The sequence below is a fragment of the Barbatula barbatula genome (assembly GCF_947034865.1).
Source record: "Barbatula barbatula genome assembly, chromosome: 17".
Taxonomy (NCBI): domain Eukaryota; kingdom Metazoa; phylum Chordata; class Actinopteri; order Cypriniformes; family Nemacheilidae; genus Barbatula; species Barbatula barbatula.
The window spans coordinates 4383149-4402017 of record NC_136780.1 but is presented as its reverse complement, the minus strand read 5'-3'; the positions used below and the strand labels follow the sequence as shown (position 1 = coordinate 4402017).

The 18869-nt window shown below is 37.5% G+C and overlaps 2 protein-coding genes across 10 annotated transcripts in view; one reads left to right on the top strand and one right to left on the bottom strand.

Annotated features, from left to right (window-relative positions):
- Nucleotides 1–51: 51 nt before the first annotated feature.
- On the bottom strand, nucleotides 52–3372 carry slc48a1a (solute carrier family 48 member 1a). 2 transcript variants are annotated; one of them, XR_013787816.1, is made up of 4 exons: nucleotides 3069–3351; nucleotides 2387–2554; nucleotides 1691–2116; nucleotides 52–1240 (listed from the first exon to the last, which is right to left on the bottom strand). XR_013787816.1 is itself a non-coding variant. In XM_079477417.1 (3 exons), the coding sequence occupies exons 1-3, from the start codon at nucleotides 3196–3198 to the stop codon at nucleotides 1980–1982; spliced, it is 435 nt and encodes a 144-aa protein (XP_079333543.1). In that variant the 5' UTR covers nucleotides 3199–3372; the 3' UTR covers nucleotides 52–1979. The 2 variants fall into 2 exon arrangements, 1 of the variants encoding a protein (XP_079333543.1); XM_079477417.1 differs by having other exon boundaries at nucleotides 52–2116; nucleotides 3069–3372.
- Nucleotides 3373–4548: 1176 nt separating this feature from the next.
- The window catches only part of rapgef3 (Rap guanine nucleotide exchange factor (GEF) 3), a 28322-nt gene continuing 14001 nt past the window's right edge, over nucleotides 4549–18869 (top strand). Inside the window, exons 1-3 of one of the 8 annotated variants that reach the window (XM_079477414.1) lie at nucleotides 4549–4786; nucleotides 8320–8384; nucleotides 14486–14530. In XM_079477414.1, the coding sequence (XP_079333540.1) occupies nucleotides 8334–8384; nucleotides 14486–14530 (96 nt within the window). In that variant the 5' untranslated portion in view covers nucleotides 4549–4786; nucleotides 8320–8333. Of the gene's footprint in view, nucleotides 4787–6621; nucleotides 6895–8319; nucleotides 8385–9304; nucleotides 9670–14485; nucleotides 14531–17074; nucleotides 17247–18869 lie in introns of those variants that run through there. The other 7 variants (XM_079477413.1, XM_079477412.1, XM_079477409.1 and 4 more) reach the window with 7 other exon arrangements.

Below are 18869 nucleotides of genomic sequence, written 5' to 3'. Positions count from 1 at the left end.
TTTCAAACTCTATAAAAAAGACACAGAGAAATGAAGAAAACACACAGTGTTTGTGGGTGGATTAAAACAGCAGTACTTTAATCTCAATAAAATCTCAATGCAACTGCATGTTGCATTACTGTAACATCAAATCTGTGTTAACTGGTTTGAAATGTGATACAAAACCGATTATTGACACACATGCTTAAGAGTAAAATATTGTACGTTTTTAAGGTGACCTTCACTTTTCTAATCATATCAACAAACAATACATTTAACTTCTACAAGCAATCTAGCGCGATCGATGTAATATGTTGTACTTTTTGGCTCCTCAAATTGTAAGGACCATCTCTTCCAAATGGCCACCTTTCAGACTCAAGCAAACAAATGCTACATCTCGATACAGAGTGATAAACACTCATTCTCAAACACACACAGAAATTAATGTTGTTTTGTGTCGGGCCGAATTAGCCCCAAATAATTAAAAGTAGAAGGACTGTATATTCACAGACGACAGAGCACCAAGGTAGCCATTAATTCAATTGATGCATCACCCCCAATAGTGGCCAATGGAGGAACTGCATTATAATATTGAAACAGGCTAGGTTTGGAACAGTATACTAGTGTACTCACATACACTGTATTCTGTTTTTTTAAATAGTGCCAAACTGAATGCTTTACATTTAACATTTAAAAGATTAGCGCGCTCATGCAACATCACTGCGTTCCACGTTAAGTTCAGGAAGTGATGTTGTGCTGAGCAAAAAATGCTCCTTTCATTCAAATAATCAGATCAAATTATGAATTTAAATAATATTTCATATAACTTGGAAATAGGTCGAGTTGAATGCAGTGCATTGTGGGATACAGTGTGCCACATAATTAGTGCCCTCAGCTTTACACATCAGATCATTCGGCAAATTTAGTTTTCCATGCATACAGAAAAGTTTCATACTGTTCATATAGTGGTATGCTTTTTCAAAATAAATAATCCTTGTCTTCAGTTCATAAATAAAAGATATAAACAAAATATTTCGTAAGAACAGAATCTGGCAAACAAATAGAAAAACACTGTCTGAAAACATCTACAACACTTGCTTGTATTGAAACAGTCCAACATTCCTTCATTTCTGGTTTAGGCCCCTAGAACCAGCCGTGTACATCACTTGCTATGCAGTTGTTCACATCTGATATTGAAACACAACTTGCCCTGAGTAAAATTACAACTACCTGTGACCGTATCCTTGAGCGGTTGGCAATCCTGGTCCTCGCGACCCCCCGTTCTGCATATTTTGTGCATTTCTGTTATCCGCCTTCAGAGGTTTCTTCAATGTGACCGTAAGTACCCTGCGAAGTGGACATCTATGGATATTCTGCCATGATTCCAGTTCGTGAAGGAGCATGTATGTTTCATTCAAAGGGCATTAAAGCGCACAAGACGTGACCACTACTCAAATCTCAGGATTATGGTTAAATAACCTTTCACATTTCTGTTGTAAGTTGTGTCTGTGTATGAAGACACAGCAGGCAGTCGTGTAGTCCAAATCTTTTTTGGATTTCCTGTGTGCAGGAAGCAGTTTGAACACTGTGTAGGGACCATGTCAATCGGAACACAGTTCGCTCAAGGATCTCTCAACAAGCTGGTGATTTAGACAAAGAGAGAGATGTTAAATATGCAGAGCGGGGGCTCGTGAGGACCAGGATTGAAAACTGCTGTCCTAGTGTATCCAAAAAAGCCTTCTGAAACACCTAACTAGAATGTCATATAGTCACCTATTAAAACTTTTAAAAAGTGAAAATGACAAATGAGTCGAATCACAGAAGTCGTATTCCTGGATCGGAGGGATGGGCTAAGGTGTGACTGTTTTCATTAAAACAAGGAGGCCGTTACACGGTTTTAAAAAAGGACAAGCTTCCATCCATCCATCTCCAGAGTGGCAGGTGAAGCGAGCCACCATCTGAAAAGAACAAATCCATTCAGCTCCCGATGAGAGAGCCGATCAAAAGTCACTGAGGATGCTGATGTCAGCAAACTCCTGACGGTACCGGTAAGCGTAAAGGCCCAGCAGGAAGGCCCACTTAAGAGTCATGAAGCTCCACACGGCGGACAGGTAGAAACTCTTGGGGTCAGACAAAGCTGCAGACAAAACAAAGAAGAAGTGACCTCAGTGAACAGGTATTATATTGTTAAATTAGTTACTTTGACCTAATCACAGATTACAGTGTATGCATACTGTAGATTACAGATAAACCTCCATATCACCTTGTAATTGATCTGAACATTAATGGAATTAGTATATTAGTATATCGTTCATATACTACAATAGGCTACATATATATATATAATACGCATATAATATTATTATGGCAGGACTTAAACAGTTGGTGTCTGTGGTAAAGTACTTACCCTGCTTTTCGACAATTGCTAAAGTTAGGAAGGTGGCAAATCCAGCAAAAGCCAGAAGAGAAAACACAGAACTAACAAACATGAAGAACTTGAGTCCTTTTAACCAGGTTCGCCAATAGTCCTGAATGTACATGATGTGAGTGACCAAAGTCCAAAGAGCCAGAACCCCTGTAAACACACACGTTGCACGTTCACTGTACGTGGATCAAATACCTTTTATTATCAAGCTTATTCTATGGACATTGAATGATCATTTCAACATGAAACATTTTTATACGAAACCGATAGGAAACATTCATGGTTATCACTATTACAACGACATCTTGCGATAAAGTTATTACCCTAAAATCAACAGCTGCAGACAATCTGTATACTTTCAGAAAATGAACCATTGTACTATAGTAAAAGTATGGTAAGCATGTTTTGCATTTTACCATTACCATTTGCATTTAAGTACAAATATCATCGTTTGCAATGATATAATGAGACTGTAGTTCATTTGTGTTAACTGTAATTCTACTACAAATACTACTATAGTAAACTAATGGTTACTGTAGTAAAACCGTGGTTCATTTTCGTAGTGCGTTTTAAGACATGCAGCATAATGCTAAGCAAAGCAGCACATCAGATAGAAACAGAGTATCTCTCGGTTATTGCTGTGGCCTTGAATTTATTCGCATACCCGATAATCCACCCATCGCCGCCGTCCAGGGTTGTTTATAAACCACATTCCACACGATAAACGCCGAAGATCCAACCAGCAACCCGAATGTGGCATAACCCACGCTGATGTAGACCCTTTTTGGACCCATTTATAATCTATTAAATATCGCAGGGGTTTGGAGAATCTGTGTGAAGAGAAAGAACTGAACGATTACACCATCGATGAGCGATTATGTAATGCGGCGCTGTTATTCGTAAACATGACGGAACGACCCGGAAGTGCTCCGCGTCATCACCATAGCAACGGCTGCTACGGCTGCTATGGTGCTTGTGAAGATTTTAGTCGTTTTTATTACGCAAAACAACCCAAAATGAACCGAAAATAAAATCAGCAGAATAGCAAGACACACAATTCATTGAGTTATATTCTAACTTGTACAAAGTGTTCAAAATGCAACAAACAGGGATACGTGTAGCCTATGTTTAAAAACCTTTTCAAGACTTTCATGTTTACATAAAGCATGTGGGAAAATAAAAATACTCAGAAACTGTATTTTTGCCAGTTGATGGTATATGCGATATATTATGTTTAATACATAAGTCTATATACGTTCAGATCTCATCTCAGCAGATTCTCAGAAGTGATGTTTGGACTCTTTTTTATGCAGCACTGAAGCGAGGGGGCTTTTAATCAGTTCAATCTCTTTATAGTGGGTTTCGCTCTGAAACCCCCTTCAGATCCTCAAAGTCCTACAGCAATTCTGAAACAATACATTACTTCCTGCCTGAAAATGTTTGCAATGATTGTTCATTGTAGGATATACTGTAATTGTAATAATATTATCAAATTCTTGCAAGCATTTATATGGAATACCGTCACAAATAATATGAAATATGGGCCCACGGATGCAATGGGCACAACAACGTACACATATGTTGCATATACACAGTAAACGGTCGGAATCTTTAATTTCAAAAGCTTTATTATTATTCAATCCAGTGCATATGCAAAATAATGAAAACACTTGCTCCAAAAGCTCCTGGTGGCATTTTCACATAGGCCTTCAAGTAAATTTTGGAGGTACAGATCTTAGTAAAACAATACTGTTCATTGCATATCAAAACACACAGACACTATGATGAATCCATCGTGCAAATCCAAGGAAGGGTGGGAAGAAGTGTTGACAACATTTTTGGAAGCACGTGCGTGATGCACATGTAGGGTACACGGAATGAAAGTCCAGAAGGGAGTGGACACAGATGTACACTGACCCCATTTCCCCACGGTCACCGTGGAGAACTACTGTAGTACAATACAGGATCTACTCAAAATTATGCGCAAATGAGGACAGTAAGTGTCATCAAGCACATGGCACACCTTAAGTCAGCCTTCATAAGTCACAAAGCCACATTTTGTCACCAATCGGAGCGCAGCAGGAAGCTGGTTAATGGCATGGCCTCAGCGATTAAAATGAGATCAAAACTCAGAGGTTTCCTCTGTGTACTACACAGACAACACAGCGAGACAAAGAGATAAGAAAGAAGGAAGGAAGGAAAGAAAGAAAGAAGAAAGAAAGAAGAAAGAAAGAAAGAAGCTTGAAGACAGAAGAAATACATATAGAGATACGCTGTACAACAAACGAAAGAATTGGAGTTCTTCTCGAAGACAAGACAGACAAGATTGTCCTGACTGACTTAAGAAGCTAAACATTTGTAATTGAATTACTGGATATACCGGTAAGTTTGATGACATCTATCTCTGACACATATCATCACAGAGTTAAAGAATGTTTTGTATGAGAAGACATACCTGTGCCTCTGCAGTTATGACTTAGGAAGCTATTTTTACCTGATGCCCTTAAAATAACTTTTGTTGGTCTAATAATGGCAGGTTGATATTTTGGACTTAATATTTTAGAATAAAACCATATAATTTAGATGAAGCACAGCATTTGTTTTAGGGGCAATTGAGTGACATTACACAAATAAACAATGTTTTTGTTTGTTTTGGTCATGTTTGCTTACATTAATGAATAACTGAACACGAGAACCAGTGAGAAATGATCATAAAATCATTTAGTGTGAAAACTACATAACAACCTCGTTTTTAGTATTTGGACAAGATTTCGTTTTTTCATGTGCTTGAAAGGTCTGTGCATTTGCATTTAAATTGCAATCGCCTCGGTACAATACTCAAAAATTCCCTGACAGCATTTGTTTACCATTGGAAATTTTGTGAGTCTGTCATTCACAGTGATGCTAGGAAGGATTGGTGACAAGTGGGTGAAAGAAGGGTTTTGGTGTGAACTTACATAAACCCTCAAACAGCAGACAGGAAGTTACACATGAGCATGAAGAGGTGTACATTAAAACATCTTTCTTGTTCTCCGAACTACCTCTCTGTTGCTTACTGCTGTTTATAAAAAAATCCCTACATGGGCAGCAGTTCAGACATGGGTAAGAACAAAATGTATGATCCTATAAAAGAATGAATGACATGACAGTGAGTGAAAACTAAGGAAGGTAATCTTTTTCATATATGTGAAGCTTGAGATTTACATTTGTTTAATTTTTGAACTGTGGTGCATCAGAAGTCCACAGGAAGGTGAAGATTCCAAATACAGTGATTTGTTGCAGGAAATCCCACACCCTTTCCCTTAGGAACTATTTGTTTCCCCCTCTCTGACACTCTCTGGGGTTTTATTTTCTAGTACAAATATTTTGTTTGGCTTATTCATTTATGTCAATACGTTTATTGTAGTTATTCTAATGGGATAAGGTTCTTAGGACATCAGACCTCAAGTGTGTGAACTAATAAATCCAGATCAAAGAGACAGTTGATTAAAACCTGAGAAACTTGTAGAAGATTGTAGGAGGGACCTGAGACATAGGCTATTTAGGGACCAAGTAGAAAGTTTGGGGTGGGTTTTTTTGACCTATGCTACCGATTTGACTAACCACCCTAAAAACCAACATGTAGTTTATCTCACTTTTATCAGTACTTAAAATTTGTAAAGTTCCCATTGTTTACATTAATTTATTCCACTCACTGCCATTTTTATGTCTTTTAGTTGTTACAAGTATTTATTTTTTCCATGTATTTTGCTACATTTTTGTTTAATTTAAAAAAGAAAGACATCCGAGACCTGGGGCCGGTTGCATAAAGTGTTTAGACTAGTCATCGCAAGTTAGTCATCTAATTCTTTCCTTCAAGACCGGTCATAACTTCTTTAAAACAGTAAAATAAAAAGATAGATTGGGCTAGTTAAAATATGAAAAGTAAGAATGATTAGTCCTAACTAATTGCTAGTCAGTGAGACATTATGCAACTGGGCCCATGATGAACTGTTCGGTGTGTGAGTTTATCCTAGAAAATCCTGTGTAGACTGTGAGAAATGTTTTAAATAGCTCATGTGTGAAACTACAAATATATGAAAAAAGCATATAAACAACCTTCACTTCTACATTGTGCGTATAAAACATGCCATAAAACAATACAAGACAAAGTGTCTATCGCTATCTTATCTGAACTTGTGCTTCTCCTTATCAAAGGCAAGCATGTTCACTCAAGTAAGTCACATGCAGGAAAACAGGATTTCTGTCACTGGCGCATTTTGTCATCTGCGACCACGGATGCATACAAACACACGAGTATACTTTCAGATATGCAGATAGCAGAGATTCTGAAAGAACACATTGTGGATGATCTTTTCAATTGCCCGCTGGGGCCTTAAGGTTTATATTAGCAGCTGTGGAGTGAGGAATTCAAACAGTAGTGGATATGCAAGCCAGAATGTATTCTTTCCTTAAACAGATCCTGTCTCCTACGAGGAAAAACAGAATGGGTAAGAGCCGAAAGTGATGTTGTGTTGAGGTGTGTGAGTGGCACAGCTTGTGACTGGTGGTGCAAATATCAAATCACATGGTTTTGTTTTCTCTGTTGGGGTTTGGTTTGTTTGTGTAGATGCAGACAACTATCGTGTGTAAGCGTGTGTATACTTGCATATTTGTGTAACACAGCTCATAAAAACAGCGATAAGCTTTATCATCCTCAGGTTATTGTTGTTGGTTCTCTTTTGGAGAGAGTTGTTGTTTTGTGACTTCACAGGCAGACAAAATAATAATACAATTTCATTTAAGAAAGATTTCGAGGGATCTGATAGAATGGAGCATGTAGATAGAACCAAACACTGTACACATCTTAAGAATGGAGTACAATATGGTGTATTAATCTGAAGCAATGTTCTGTTATTTCTTTACAGCTGTTTCACCTGTATTTTGCACTGCATTGAGTTGTGTTTTATTGTTGTAAAAAAAACAAATAATGTCTGGACAAAACATTGCCAGGATTCTTTTATACAGTGTAGGGACATTGAATAAAATAGAAGGAAAGTTTGCTGTATATATTTGCTGTAAAATACATTCTTTTACAAATGTTTAATTTCAATGAATGCCTCGAATATATTCTGTTGAGAAGTAATACCAAATGTCTGACATTTTCTTCATGCCAATTCTCATAAATATTAAAAGACAAATTAGAGTACAGATTCTTAATCTTTCCATGAGGGGGCAGAGTTTGACTAACACCCTGAGAACAATCCCTGCTCATCTGTTCAGGCATGGCATTGTTATTCCCAATTTGTAAATAAGACAAAATGTGTACATATATAAAATACCAGTTACGTTTACACCTTTTAATTTTACTTTATGGATTTGTGACTAAAGCGGCAGTGTAGAAACGACTCCCACAAACAGCACAGTGTGTAATGTTGATATATGTCGTTTCACCAGGAAAGGAAGCCCACAATAGTGAAACAATGGCCGGGGTCTAAAGACACATTATGTAATCCTCCCTGACCTCCAGAACAAAAATGACATGGTGGGCGGTGGACGCCCTAATGTACACCATATGGTCGTTCCTAGGGTGTGACATCTTATAAGATTGTTCCCATCCTGACCTGTGCATGTGGAGGACATACAAATCACTTCAGAATTTCATCAGGACGCCTAAAAACAGGATTTTGGACTGTTTAAATATAAACTGTGTTACAAAACTTAGTGTCCTGCCCAGCTACGGAAAAAACCCTGGATTTATAACACGAGCAGAAAACAACACTTTTCAAAATAGTTCACAATATCCAGACAATGAGATTGACTGCAGTCATGATATTACACAATATTACATATTATGCAACATAACCAGTAGGGCAGTTTGCCATAAATGAAACACCAGTTTTGACTTCTTCTCTTTCTGCACTTTGACTTTTCAGAGGTTCCGGCTGTCATGTGTTCAGCAGACACACTCATCCAGTCTCGACGCTCGTCCCTAAAACAGGTGCCCTTCCTTAATCTTACAGTATATATATAGGGACACAGCCTTAAAATATTCCAATAAAACCTTGACCATTTATTGCTTTTTTCCTCTGTGTTGTAAATTCATCTAATGCACTGATGTAAAACTGCCAAATTCATGACCGTCAGCTCCACAGCCGACTTTGCTGTATTTGACACATTAAACATCCAATTACGGAAGAGTTTGTCCTAGACTTCAAAAGGGTTTGCATTAAAGCCAGAGCTTATATTTCCTGTTGGTTTACTCCGTCGTTCCAACCTTGGCACCTGCATTAGTAACTGAGGTGGGTTACGGACACGCCCCCTGGTCCTCAGCCCCTCAAGGTTTATCATGCAGCTGCAACACACAGATAAGAGAGCTGAAGGAGAGACAGAGTGTGTTATTGAGCCAGAATCATGAGCTAAACATATTTTTGCCTGCCGTAGAGGGCAAAAATACATATTTCCCGTTAAGTCATTTGAGATTAAAAGGATGTACCTTAAAAGTGAAAAATGTGTTTTTTGTTTTACGTTTATTTGAAGAAATATCAAATAAACCATAAATGAGCTTATAAAAACATTCGATACAATCACAGCACCATTTTGTGTGATAAGCAATATCATTAGCCTACATTTTGTATTGTGCTACAGAAAGCAAATCTATTTGTTTAGTTTTACTCTGTATTAACTTAAGTAAATACACACGAACACTAGCGTCAAATAATTTTTAATGGGTATAGTTTATTAAATAATCAATATTATATTATTTGATATATATATATAATCTACGATGATTAAAGTTTTTAGAAGTGTTACTGAAATAACCTTACGCATTTAACAAGCGTATGATCAAAAACTGGCGTAAATGTTGGCGTAGAAACACGCACGCTAACCCACGCAGACCCACGCTACTGTGGGAAGCGAGAGGCGCGCCGTGTCCGGCAGGGGCGGGAGCGCGAGTGGCGCCTCCTGTTATTGAAGCGCTCGGCCGGATTGTCGGGAGCGCGCAGGCACGTTTGACAGCGCATAGCAGGTTTTCAAAAGCATTCACAACCCGAAGATAAGACGCGTGTAGGAATGCGGCGTGCAGGTCGGGCTGTCTTTATTATGGGATGGTCAGACCCTCACAGGAGATGAAGCTTGCGCCATGTGTCACTGCAACAGATGATCTCGAAGTGAAATATATCGGATGGAATTGAAACATGCATCTCTTTCGGAGTTACAATTACAAAGTCTTTCCCGATCGATGTGCCGATGAGAAAGCACCTAAAATCCGGGGTGTCAGCTGGGTGAGTGGGATTGAAAAAGACTATTTAAAATAGACAATACAGTATTTGAGTTTATATTTGTTGAAAACTTACATATTTGATGTTAAATGATAGCCAGTATGTCCATTTAACAACAAAAGTGCAGACAGCATTTGAGAATGCCCCATGAAGATGTACCATGGTTCTACCGTAGTAAACACAGTTTAAATATTCCAAGTCAAGTTATTGTTACCAAAAATGTCACATAGTTTATTTATGGTATTTGTAGAAAACTGTAATACACATAAATCAGCCAAAAACTGATTTTACCGTAATATATCATGCTTTATTTTAATAAGGCTGTAGTAATGTGTTTTGTGTAATGTTGTGGCTTTGAGGGACACATTTCTGGAAACGTCCTCACTAAAACATGTTGAAGACATTGATTTTGTATACCTGACTGTAAAGTCCAATTACGCATCTAAGATCTTCACCAATGGAGCTTATTATGTGTGTGTGTGCCTGGACGGTGCAAGGACATGATGGCAATGAAACCAATGCCACATAATGCAAATGCTAAAAGACCCTTAAGCAAACTGTGTCAGACGAAAGGGTTTCAAACTACTTGTTTAGTGTATCATAGGCTAGTTATTTATAGCGTATTGTTTATTGTCAAACCTGGTTTGTTTCCGTATAGTTTGGAAAAGAATGTCAGCAGTAAGACTTCCGTCCAGCGCAGGAAATACACCCTGCTGTAGACCCCAGTGAACTGTAGTAAAGTTTAAAGAACCATTAATTAAATCTCATGTACATTTATTTACAGGATAAATCAATCCAAATGTAGGACACTCGCTGAGCTCTTTTGAATTACATGAATATCAGTTGTGGACTATTTAGGTGAATACAAACAAGAGACATTCTGTTTAAGGTGATATAATCTAAGACGCTGTACATGTGAGTGAATTGTTGCTCTGTCACAAACTGTAGATGTTAAGAAAACATTTATGAATGTTGGTGTCTTGTACGGTGTCTTAAAGACACACGGGCAACAGTTGGTCTTGTTAAAGGAACAGTTCGCCAAAAATGACAATTCTTCTTTTTGTTACACACCCTCAATAGTTCCAAATCTGGATACATTTCTTTGTACTGATATACAGAGATAAAGATATTTGGAAGTATGCTTGTAACCAAACAGTTCTTGGCCTCCATTGACTAGCAAAGTAGCTAAATTGCTTTACAAATGTCTTTGTTCTGTTGAACACAAAAGAAGATATTTTGAAGAATGTAGGAAAGAAAACCGTTCTGGAGCACTTTTCCATAGTTCTGGACTACCATTGTAATTCTTCCTATATGGTAGTCAATGGTGGCAAAGAACAGTTTTTTAAAGTCTTGCAGTAATGATTGTTAGTGGTAATAAAGTAATGGTTCTTAACCGAATATGCTTAGACACATGAACCCAGAATCTTCTCCTGCATTCCAGGAATAAGACCAGTTACTCAACAAGAAATAACACACAATGTCTAAAATCTCTCCGAGGAGCGATAAAGAGTGTTAAGAGCAATGTGCTCCAGCTAAAGACGGAAAGGCGTCCAGTCTGCCACTTAACTGTTATCTGGCTGGTATGTTCAATTTCTATCAATGGCAAATCATCTTTAATTAATTTATAATTTGTTTGTTTGTGCCATTAGCTTGCTTTCTTATTTCCACGCTGCCGTCATTCATTTACTGTGAAATTGACACTTCAACGATCAAGCACTATTAAAGACTACATTACTACGTGGGTATACAAACATAGATGTTGAGAAAGGGAAAGCAAACAATTTACACAGCTTCATGTCAGTGTTATCAGACTAAAATGCAACTATCTACCTATGAATTCAGTCGTTCAGACACAGAAGTAGAGAAATAAGTACCGGTCTCCATAAAATGTCCCCTTCGAAACAACCCTATCTTCATCAGACTTTGAGTAAATAGCTCTGGGTCATTTTGCCGTAGCATGTGATCCAGCCGGTCTACACAGTTTACTAAGTCAACAGACCCACAGGGTGGAGAGATCTCTATGCTGGATGCTCTTACAGTATGCTCAGGGAAATCAAGCATGAGGATCCAGTGAACCTGTTCACTCGAGAATGATCCCTTTCCACACTAGCTAACAACCACTACTGTAGCATATAGTGTGTAATAAATATTAGTTATATAACTTATAGATATTAGTTTTCAGCAAACCTACAAACCCATAAAGATACATTATCAGGCCAAGCCTATATATTAGAGGACGTGGTACAGCATTAGTCAGATGATGCTGGGCAACACCTGGCGTGACAACAGAGTCTGACAGAAGCCCATAAAACTCTAGAGAGTTAAATGTGGCAGCTCTGGAAATTTCCTCTTTGTCCGTTTAGAAACAGATAGCTACTATGCTCTCCAGCTCGACTGGTAGAGCGTGTTGCCCTAGTCCTGAAGCATGTGGGTTCACTTGAGATAGTAAAGTGGATTGAGGTTAATTGACATTGAGATGAAGGTCAACGCAGACCAATTAACATCGATTTATAAGACAAGACAGCGGAGGACTTGATATTAACATGCAAACTACCCAATTGGAATTACAGGTTATATTTAGATCTGTGTATAAAAGATGGCTTGGGGCATCTTTCATAATTACTTCGCTGACTATATGTAATAGTTAGCTATAGTCCAATCCTTCCATGAAATGTGGTATATCATATTGGAGCTGATGCATAGACTATGGGTCACTATAGGTCCGTTCAGTTCAGAATCAATAACTACTCATCATTTGGAGACTTAACAGCAGAGCAGTACGTATAAATAATTAAAGAGAGTTCATCTATAATTCTATGTTTAACCTCATCAATGCTCATCTTGGCGGTGGAGAAGGGAGTTTGACTCTTGACAGGCTGTGATTGTGGATGGAGATGAGAGCAGCTGGTGATTGTCATTTGTTAATGGCTGGACATGAAGTGCTACTTGAGCAGGAGTCCCATCACATATGCATACTTTCCTTCTGATTGAGATTCAAGAACGTGCGCCACTTCAGCCGCTCCAAATCACTCCAATGCTTCCCTTTTCTTGGGTCATTTCAATGACCTGTTTTGTCTACACAACATTGGACTTAAAAGACTAAAAAACTTACTTAATCACCCACATGACATTGCAATCCTTTCTATATTTAGATGCGTAAAAATTAAATAAGCATTCTAAATATTCATTTAATCAGCATTTCTAGATGTTTTGTGACCATTTCTTTCCGGTGTCTGTTGAATTTCAACAAAATCAGACCTCAAGAGGGACAAAGTCATTCAACAGCATGACAAGACACGTGAAAACTGTGATAAAATCCAGGTTATTAAAAAATATTTGAACTTTTCCTAAATGCATGTACAAATATGACTGTTGTATTGCTGAAAAGTGAATATGAACTTGTTTTCTTTGCAGTATTTGATAAAATAAATAGCATCTGTTTTCATTTTCTGCAAATAAATGCATATAGAAACAATGTTTTTATTAAAAATTTGTTAGAAGTTCACAGAATGAAACAAAATTGTTAATTTTACCGAAACACATGCCTATAAACAGTAATTTCAGGAAAACCTGGGGCCGTATTCACAAAACTGTTCTTAGGAGGAAATATAAGATTGTTCTTAAGATAAATGAAAGGAAGTTCGTAATAATGTTCGTGAGTGCGATTCTAAAACTTCAAAACTTTCTTAATTTTTGTCGTAAGAATAAAATAATATGATAACACTCGCTTGCTTTATCCAAAGCTACTTACATTGCATTATACTAGTCACTTTGTCCCAGAATAATGTAAAAAGCACTTTGTGTTTAATAATGAAAGGTAAATTAATACCTTATCATTATTATATCAAAATCAACATTCCTTAATAGCAAGTAAACATAAAAATTAGGATTCTGGCTCAATACAATACACGTCACGTCACGTCTTAATTTTCAGATGATATATACGGCAGCTTTTGTTTCGAGAATTTGGCTTCTTCGTTTTTTTCTCAGATCTATCTAGAGAAAAATTTCGGGAATACATAACATTCCACATTTTTTAAATGGCAGTTTAGAAGAATTTTCTTCTTAAGAATGTTTAGTGAATCCGGCCCCAGTTTTTTCCACGGCTGTATATGTTACTGTTTTATGTATTCTAAGATCCAATATTTGTTTATATTTCATTTATCTAATTTTATTTAAATCGAGAAAATAATAATATCACAAAACTAAACACATATTTCAACATGTCAGTGATGACCCGCATCTAACCCGACGCATAATATTTAGCATTTTTCACAGCATCAGCACATTTGTCAACCTGTCAAGCAAGTTCTATTGCAAAGACAAAGGATGAACCTCTGAACAGTTTCTCTCCACCACACAAACATTCCTCCTGAATTCCTGTGTCAGTGATCATTATATTAGGGCTGTTAATGAGTCTTAGCCGAGCGGGAGGCAGGTGCCAGAGATCATGTGCAGCACAGGCGTCAAATGCCACACATGGCGGCATTAGAATGGAATGTCTTTTGGCATTCTTCAGCCCCTGATGCCTTTGTTGTATCAGGCTTTAATACTAAGACCAGTACATGGACAAAATGGCATTCTGCCAGTCACAGCTTGGCTGTTTTGGGTTTATTTTCACTGTTGATCTGGCAAAAAAATGCTATTCGGATTTCGGAGGCAACAGCACAACTCTCAAGTCAAATGATTTGAGGTAGGGGTCTTTTCAGATTCCCACCCATTAATATGAGCAATATGTATAGTGATGTTCACATTAATATGCAGCATTACTTCTCTTACAATATCCTCAAATGCTTTGTCTCTCTTTATCTCCTCACAGACACCTCTGCCAGATGCTGTGGAGACGCATGACACCATCAAACAGGTAATCATGTCTGGAAACTGTTTAGCTCTATGCTATATCATGATGTCTGAACTGAACTCCACTAGCTATATGTTATACTGTTCACAGAGGCGAACATTTTCACCTGCAGCATCAGCTATATGGAGTACTTATTTATTTAGCAGTAAGCAGGCCTTTATCTGTATGCCGTTGACCTCTACGTGTTAGTAATGTTATGCTCAAGCAGTTGCAGTATGCTGAGACTACTGAACCTCTAATAATGAAAATCTAAGTATAGCTCAAAATACAACATCAAAAGGGAATCATTCAACTTCTGGAATCTGTTTTGCTTTCCGACCACATATCACAACATTCTTCCAGAGTGGGAGAGGTCACAATAAATGTTAAGAGTTTAATGTTTATGTGGGAATTCCTATAAATCTTTGCAGAATACAAGTGTAACATTTTTCTTTATTTTATTGATCATTTTCAATCATTATTGTGCAATGCAATTCACGATGGACTCTAACTCTTGGGTTAGATTAACCCAGCAAATGTTTATATTCGACACAGCAATGGGTTAAAAAAATAGCATTTTAGCTTGAAACAACCCAGCATGGGTTCCTTTATAATCCGACAGTTGGGTTTGTCTATTTTTGACCCAACTTGTGAACTCGTTTTGCAGGACTACATACATATTTCATTTCGAAAGCTCACCTTCATAGTTATTTCACAGCCTCTGTGTCACCATCTATTCGCTCATGTGATGCATGTCCCTCTACGATCATGTGAGTCCCTGAAAGAAGGGACTACTAAACATGTAGTTCTACTGGTTCTGAACACATATCTCATGTACAATAAATCTATATAAGGTTAAACTAGGTCTGTAGCAATGTATGAATTTATCCACGTCCACCCCACATTCAGCCTATCCGTCTCAGTTACTTAAATGGAGAGCCTTGTCATTGATAAGTATGCTTGAGTAACCATCTGTAAGATTAATCTTCCATTCAACTTACCTCTGTGCCACCGCAAGTCTTCTAACTTGAAAGACTTACCGTAATTGCCGCTATGATTACCATAACCACCTGCTTCCTCTGCAAACCGTTGTCTACACTTCTGTTCCTGTGTTTGGTGGAAACCTACAAAATGATAATGAGACCAAAAACTTGATATTAAGATGAAATGCTATTTTCTATTAGATGGTTTTAGGCAAACATCTGGGTTTGCGTGGTTGTTTAAAGTCGGTAGCAGTGCATGATGGGAGAAACACAATATTGGGAAGGATTTACTGTGTCTTATAAGAGCTCTGGGAGGCTGTTTCATGTGTGGAATGCTCTCAGCACCTGGAGTGGTATTTGGTGGGCATTGTGATTCTTGGAGTGCGTTTCGCAAGAGTGGAAAGAGACACAAGCTCTTGCTTTTATCAAACCTGTTGTCTCTTCTAAAAGTTATGATCACTATTATCTTTGCCAAATGCATAGATTAAAACTTATTGTTTATTCTTAACGTAACTATTTAATTTTGAATAATGTCTCAAAATCATAAAGCAACCACACAGAACAACCTAGCTAGTGCACAACATGTAACAAAGCCAATGACCTTGTTGAAGTTGTTCAGTTCTGAATATCCCACTTTTAATATTAATCATGTGATTATGTTTTATGGATAAAATGAAATATCTGTCCTCTAGGGAAAACAATATACCAATATGGATAATAACCATGAAATTACATTTACATTTATGCATTTGGCGGACGCTTTTATCCAAAGCTACTTGCATTGCATTATGCTACACATCCGTTTCTAAGCATGTGAAATCCCTGGGATCAAACCCACAACCTTGGCATTGTCAACGCCATGCTCTTCCCATTGAGCTACAGGAAAGCTGTTAAAAACAATGATTGTTGATACTGTGTTCATTTCTACATGAGATAATATCGTAAATATTATTCAGAACCCATTTAAAGTGTTGCCTTTAGAGCCACCATGGTTTCTCTTTCTAACCCCCGCACTCCAAATTTTTGTGTGATTTGTTGGCCAAAAAACTGAAAACACAAAAGAAACCAAATTAAATCTCTATTTGACTGGCAACATCATTTTTTCATCATAAAAGTAAAATAATATATATCGTATACACAGAATTCTTCCTGCCACAATAACCGTGAAGTGAAAAGGCTGATATTGTAACAGCCCGATTGATTTTCCTGTAAATTACAGTAAACGTAAGCAAGTTTATCTATAAAAAATTTAAAATATCTGCTATCGGGTTAAGAAAATAAATTAGAAATGCGCTTATTTAAATTAAGCTCATATTTCTCACCCCACTGGCAGATATTTGTTCTTGCTTTAAGTACAAACACACTTTATTTTGATAATAAAATATATATTATAATTTATAAATATAAGATATATCTTAGGTCATTTTGCTCAAATATAGTTAGATTTTCTCTCAGCATCCAAAAAAGCCATATAACCATATAATTGTCCTGAGAGGCCACTGTGTTCTTCTACGGTTCCTGCCCGCCTCTATTGTGAGCTGGGTTTGTATTGTATGAAATGGATCCTTTTGCTCGGCTCACCAAGGTCACAGCATCACGACTGCCTCTGTGAGCATCGCCCACAGATGGAAAACACGTTTCCTCCCCACGACACACAGGAGGACGAATCAATGCTGGTGCTACTTCACAAGCGATCGCATGTGGGTGACTAACACTTTATATACAATGGAAGCACAACCACATCCCTGTCTGTATAGGTAGGTTATTTGTGTTAGAAGCTTGGTGGGGCGAGGCTGCATTGTTTGGTGGCGGCCTTTTTTTTTCATTAAAGATCACGAAACGTAGAGATCTGATCTCCCACGGTGCAACTTCACAACCACACATTTTGCACATTGATATTGTTTACCTAGCAATCTGACCCAGACTTGAACAATGCCACACGTTCCCTCCAAACAAATTCACGCATGAGGTGTTCTGTGACCTGATAGGAGTTTAGATGGGCTTCTTATGTGCTCCTTAGACACAAGATTTCTCAGGGATTTATGTACGAATGACTCTTCATATAGTGGCCCTAAAATGGAATTAAAATACATAAGCCTTTAAATCCATGCTTTTGCCAATTATTGTAAAATTCAATAAAATAAAATGTTTTCTCTCAAAATATATTTTTATGCGTTCTGCATAAGAAAGTCTTGTTTATTAAACAACTCAAAAGTAAATAAATTATGCAAGATTTGTCGGAGAATCGTACATTTAAGTGTCCAGATAGTTTTTTGAGATCACTGTATTTTAAGAGTCCAGCTTATATAGTTCTATAGTGAAAAAGGAAAAGAAAAATATGGATGTGCATGTTACATTAATCTTTGAATTCGAGGACAAAGTTGATCTGAAATAAGTGTATTATCCAGGCACGGGTAATCATTGAAAAGTTACCATTGTCTTTTTTGATGTCACATGTATAATACGATACACCTATTCTCAGGTGTTCATCACAGTAAACCCAGTGCCCTACAGAGAGATTATCATTCCCCATGAGACTAGAGAATGCTGGGAAAATACTGCCAACAACTGTTCCCATCCATACCCCTCTCCAGGGACAGAGTCATGAAGCAGAGATGACAGGAGAAAGATGAACATACTCAGGGTTCGTAGACGCTGTGTCTGGGCACACCCGGGGTAAAATGAGTTTGATGGAGAGTTGTACGTTGTAGAGGTCTCCTAGGAGAGGGCTAGATATGGGTTGACTACATTTACACAGCATTGGTGGAGCCGTGATATGAAGTATCTGATAAACATTCGACAAGGGAGTAAAGTATCTGAACTGTTTAATTTGTGTGACACTGGTATCTTCACATAAGAAAATATCACTTCTCTGATGTCAGCGGGATAATAAGAGGTTCCAAAATGAACACTCGCCAAGTACCTAATGTGAGAAAGAGTTGGTTTTACTGAGCAAATAAAACATTTAATGGGGACATACTGGGCAGTTGACCACTTTTTCAGGAGTGGCAACAAAATATAGGGTTTAATTCACGGTGTGAGGGACTATAAAAGAAAAGTGAATGAGAAAGTAAAACAAACTGCTATCAAAATGTTTTCCCAACAAAATCAATATATAATCTAATGAAGAAAAAAGTATTTAATGAGAAATATATAGAACAATACATATTAGTTTTACAAATAAACTATTTTTTATATTTATAACAGTAAAAAGAAATGCATTTGGATGCTTTTACTGCTGGAATATATTAATTGTACAGTTCTGTGTTTGGAAATGTGGGTTTCTATATGGTGCTCTATCATACCAATAGTCCTGTAGGCGGGTCAGCTGATCCCTCATGGGTCAGAAGTCAATTACATCACCATGACCGACCGACCGG

Excerpts from the sequence above, each read along its gene's own strand:
- slc48a1a (XM_079477417.1), bottom strand. The coding sequence starts at position 3,198 with ATGGGTCCAAAAAGGGTCTACATCAGCGTGGGTTATGCCACATTCGGG. Across the intron at positions 2,555-3,068 it reads GGCGATGGGTGGATTATCGG|GGGTTCTGGCTCTTTGGACT; the intron begins GTATGCGAATAA and ends GTGTGTTTACAG. Across the intron at positions 2,117-2,386 it reads AGCAATTGTCGAAAAGCAGG|CTTTGTCTGACCCCAAGAGT; the intron begins GTAAGTACTTTA and ends TTTTGTCTGCAG.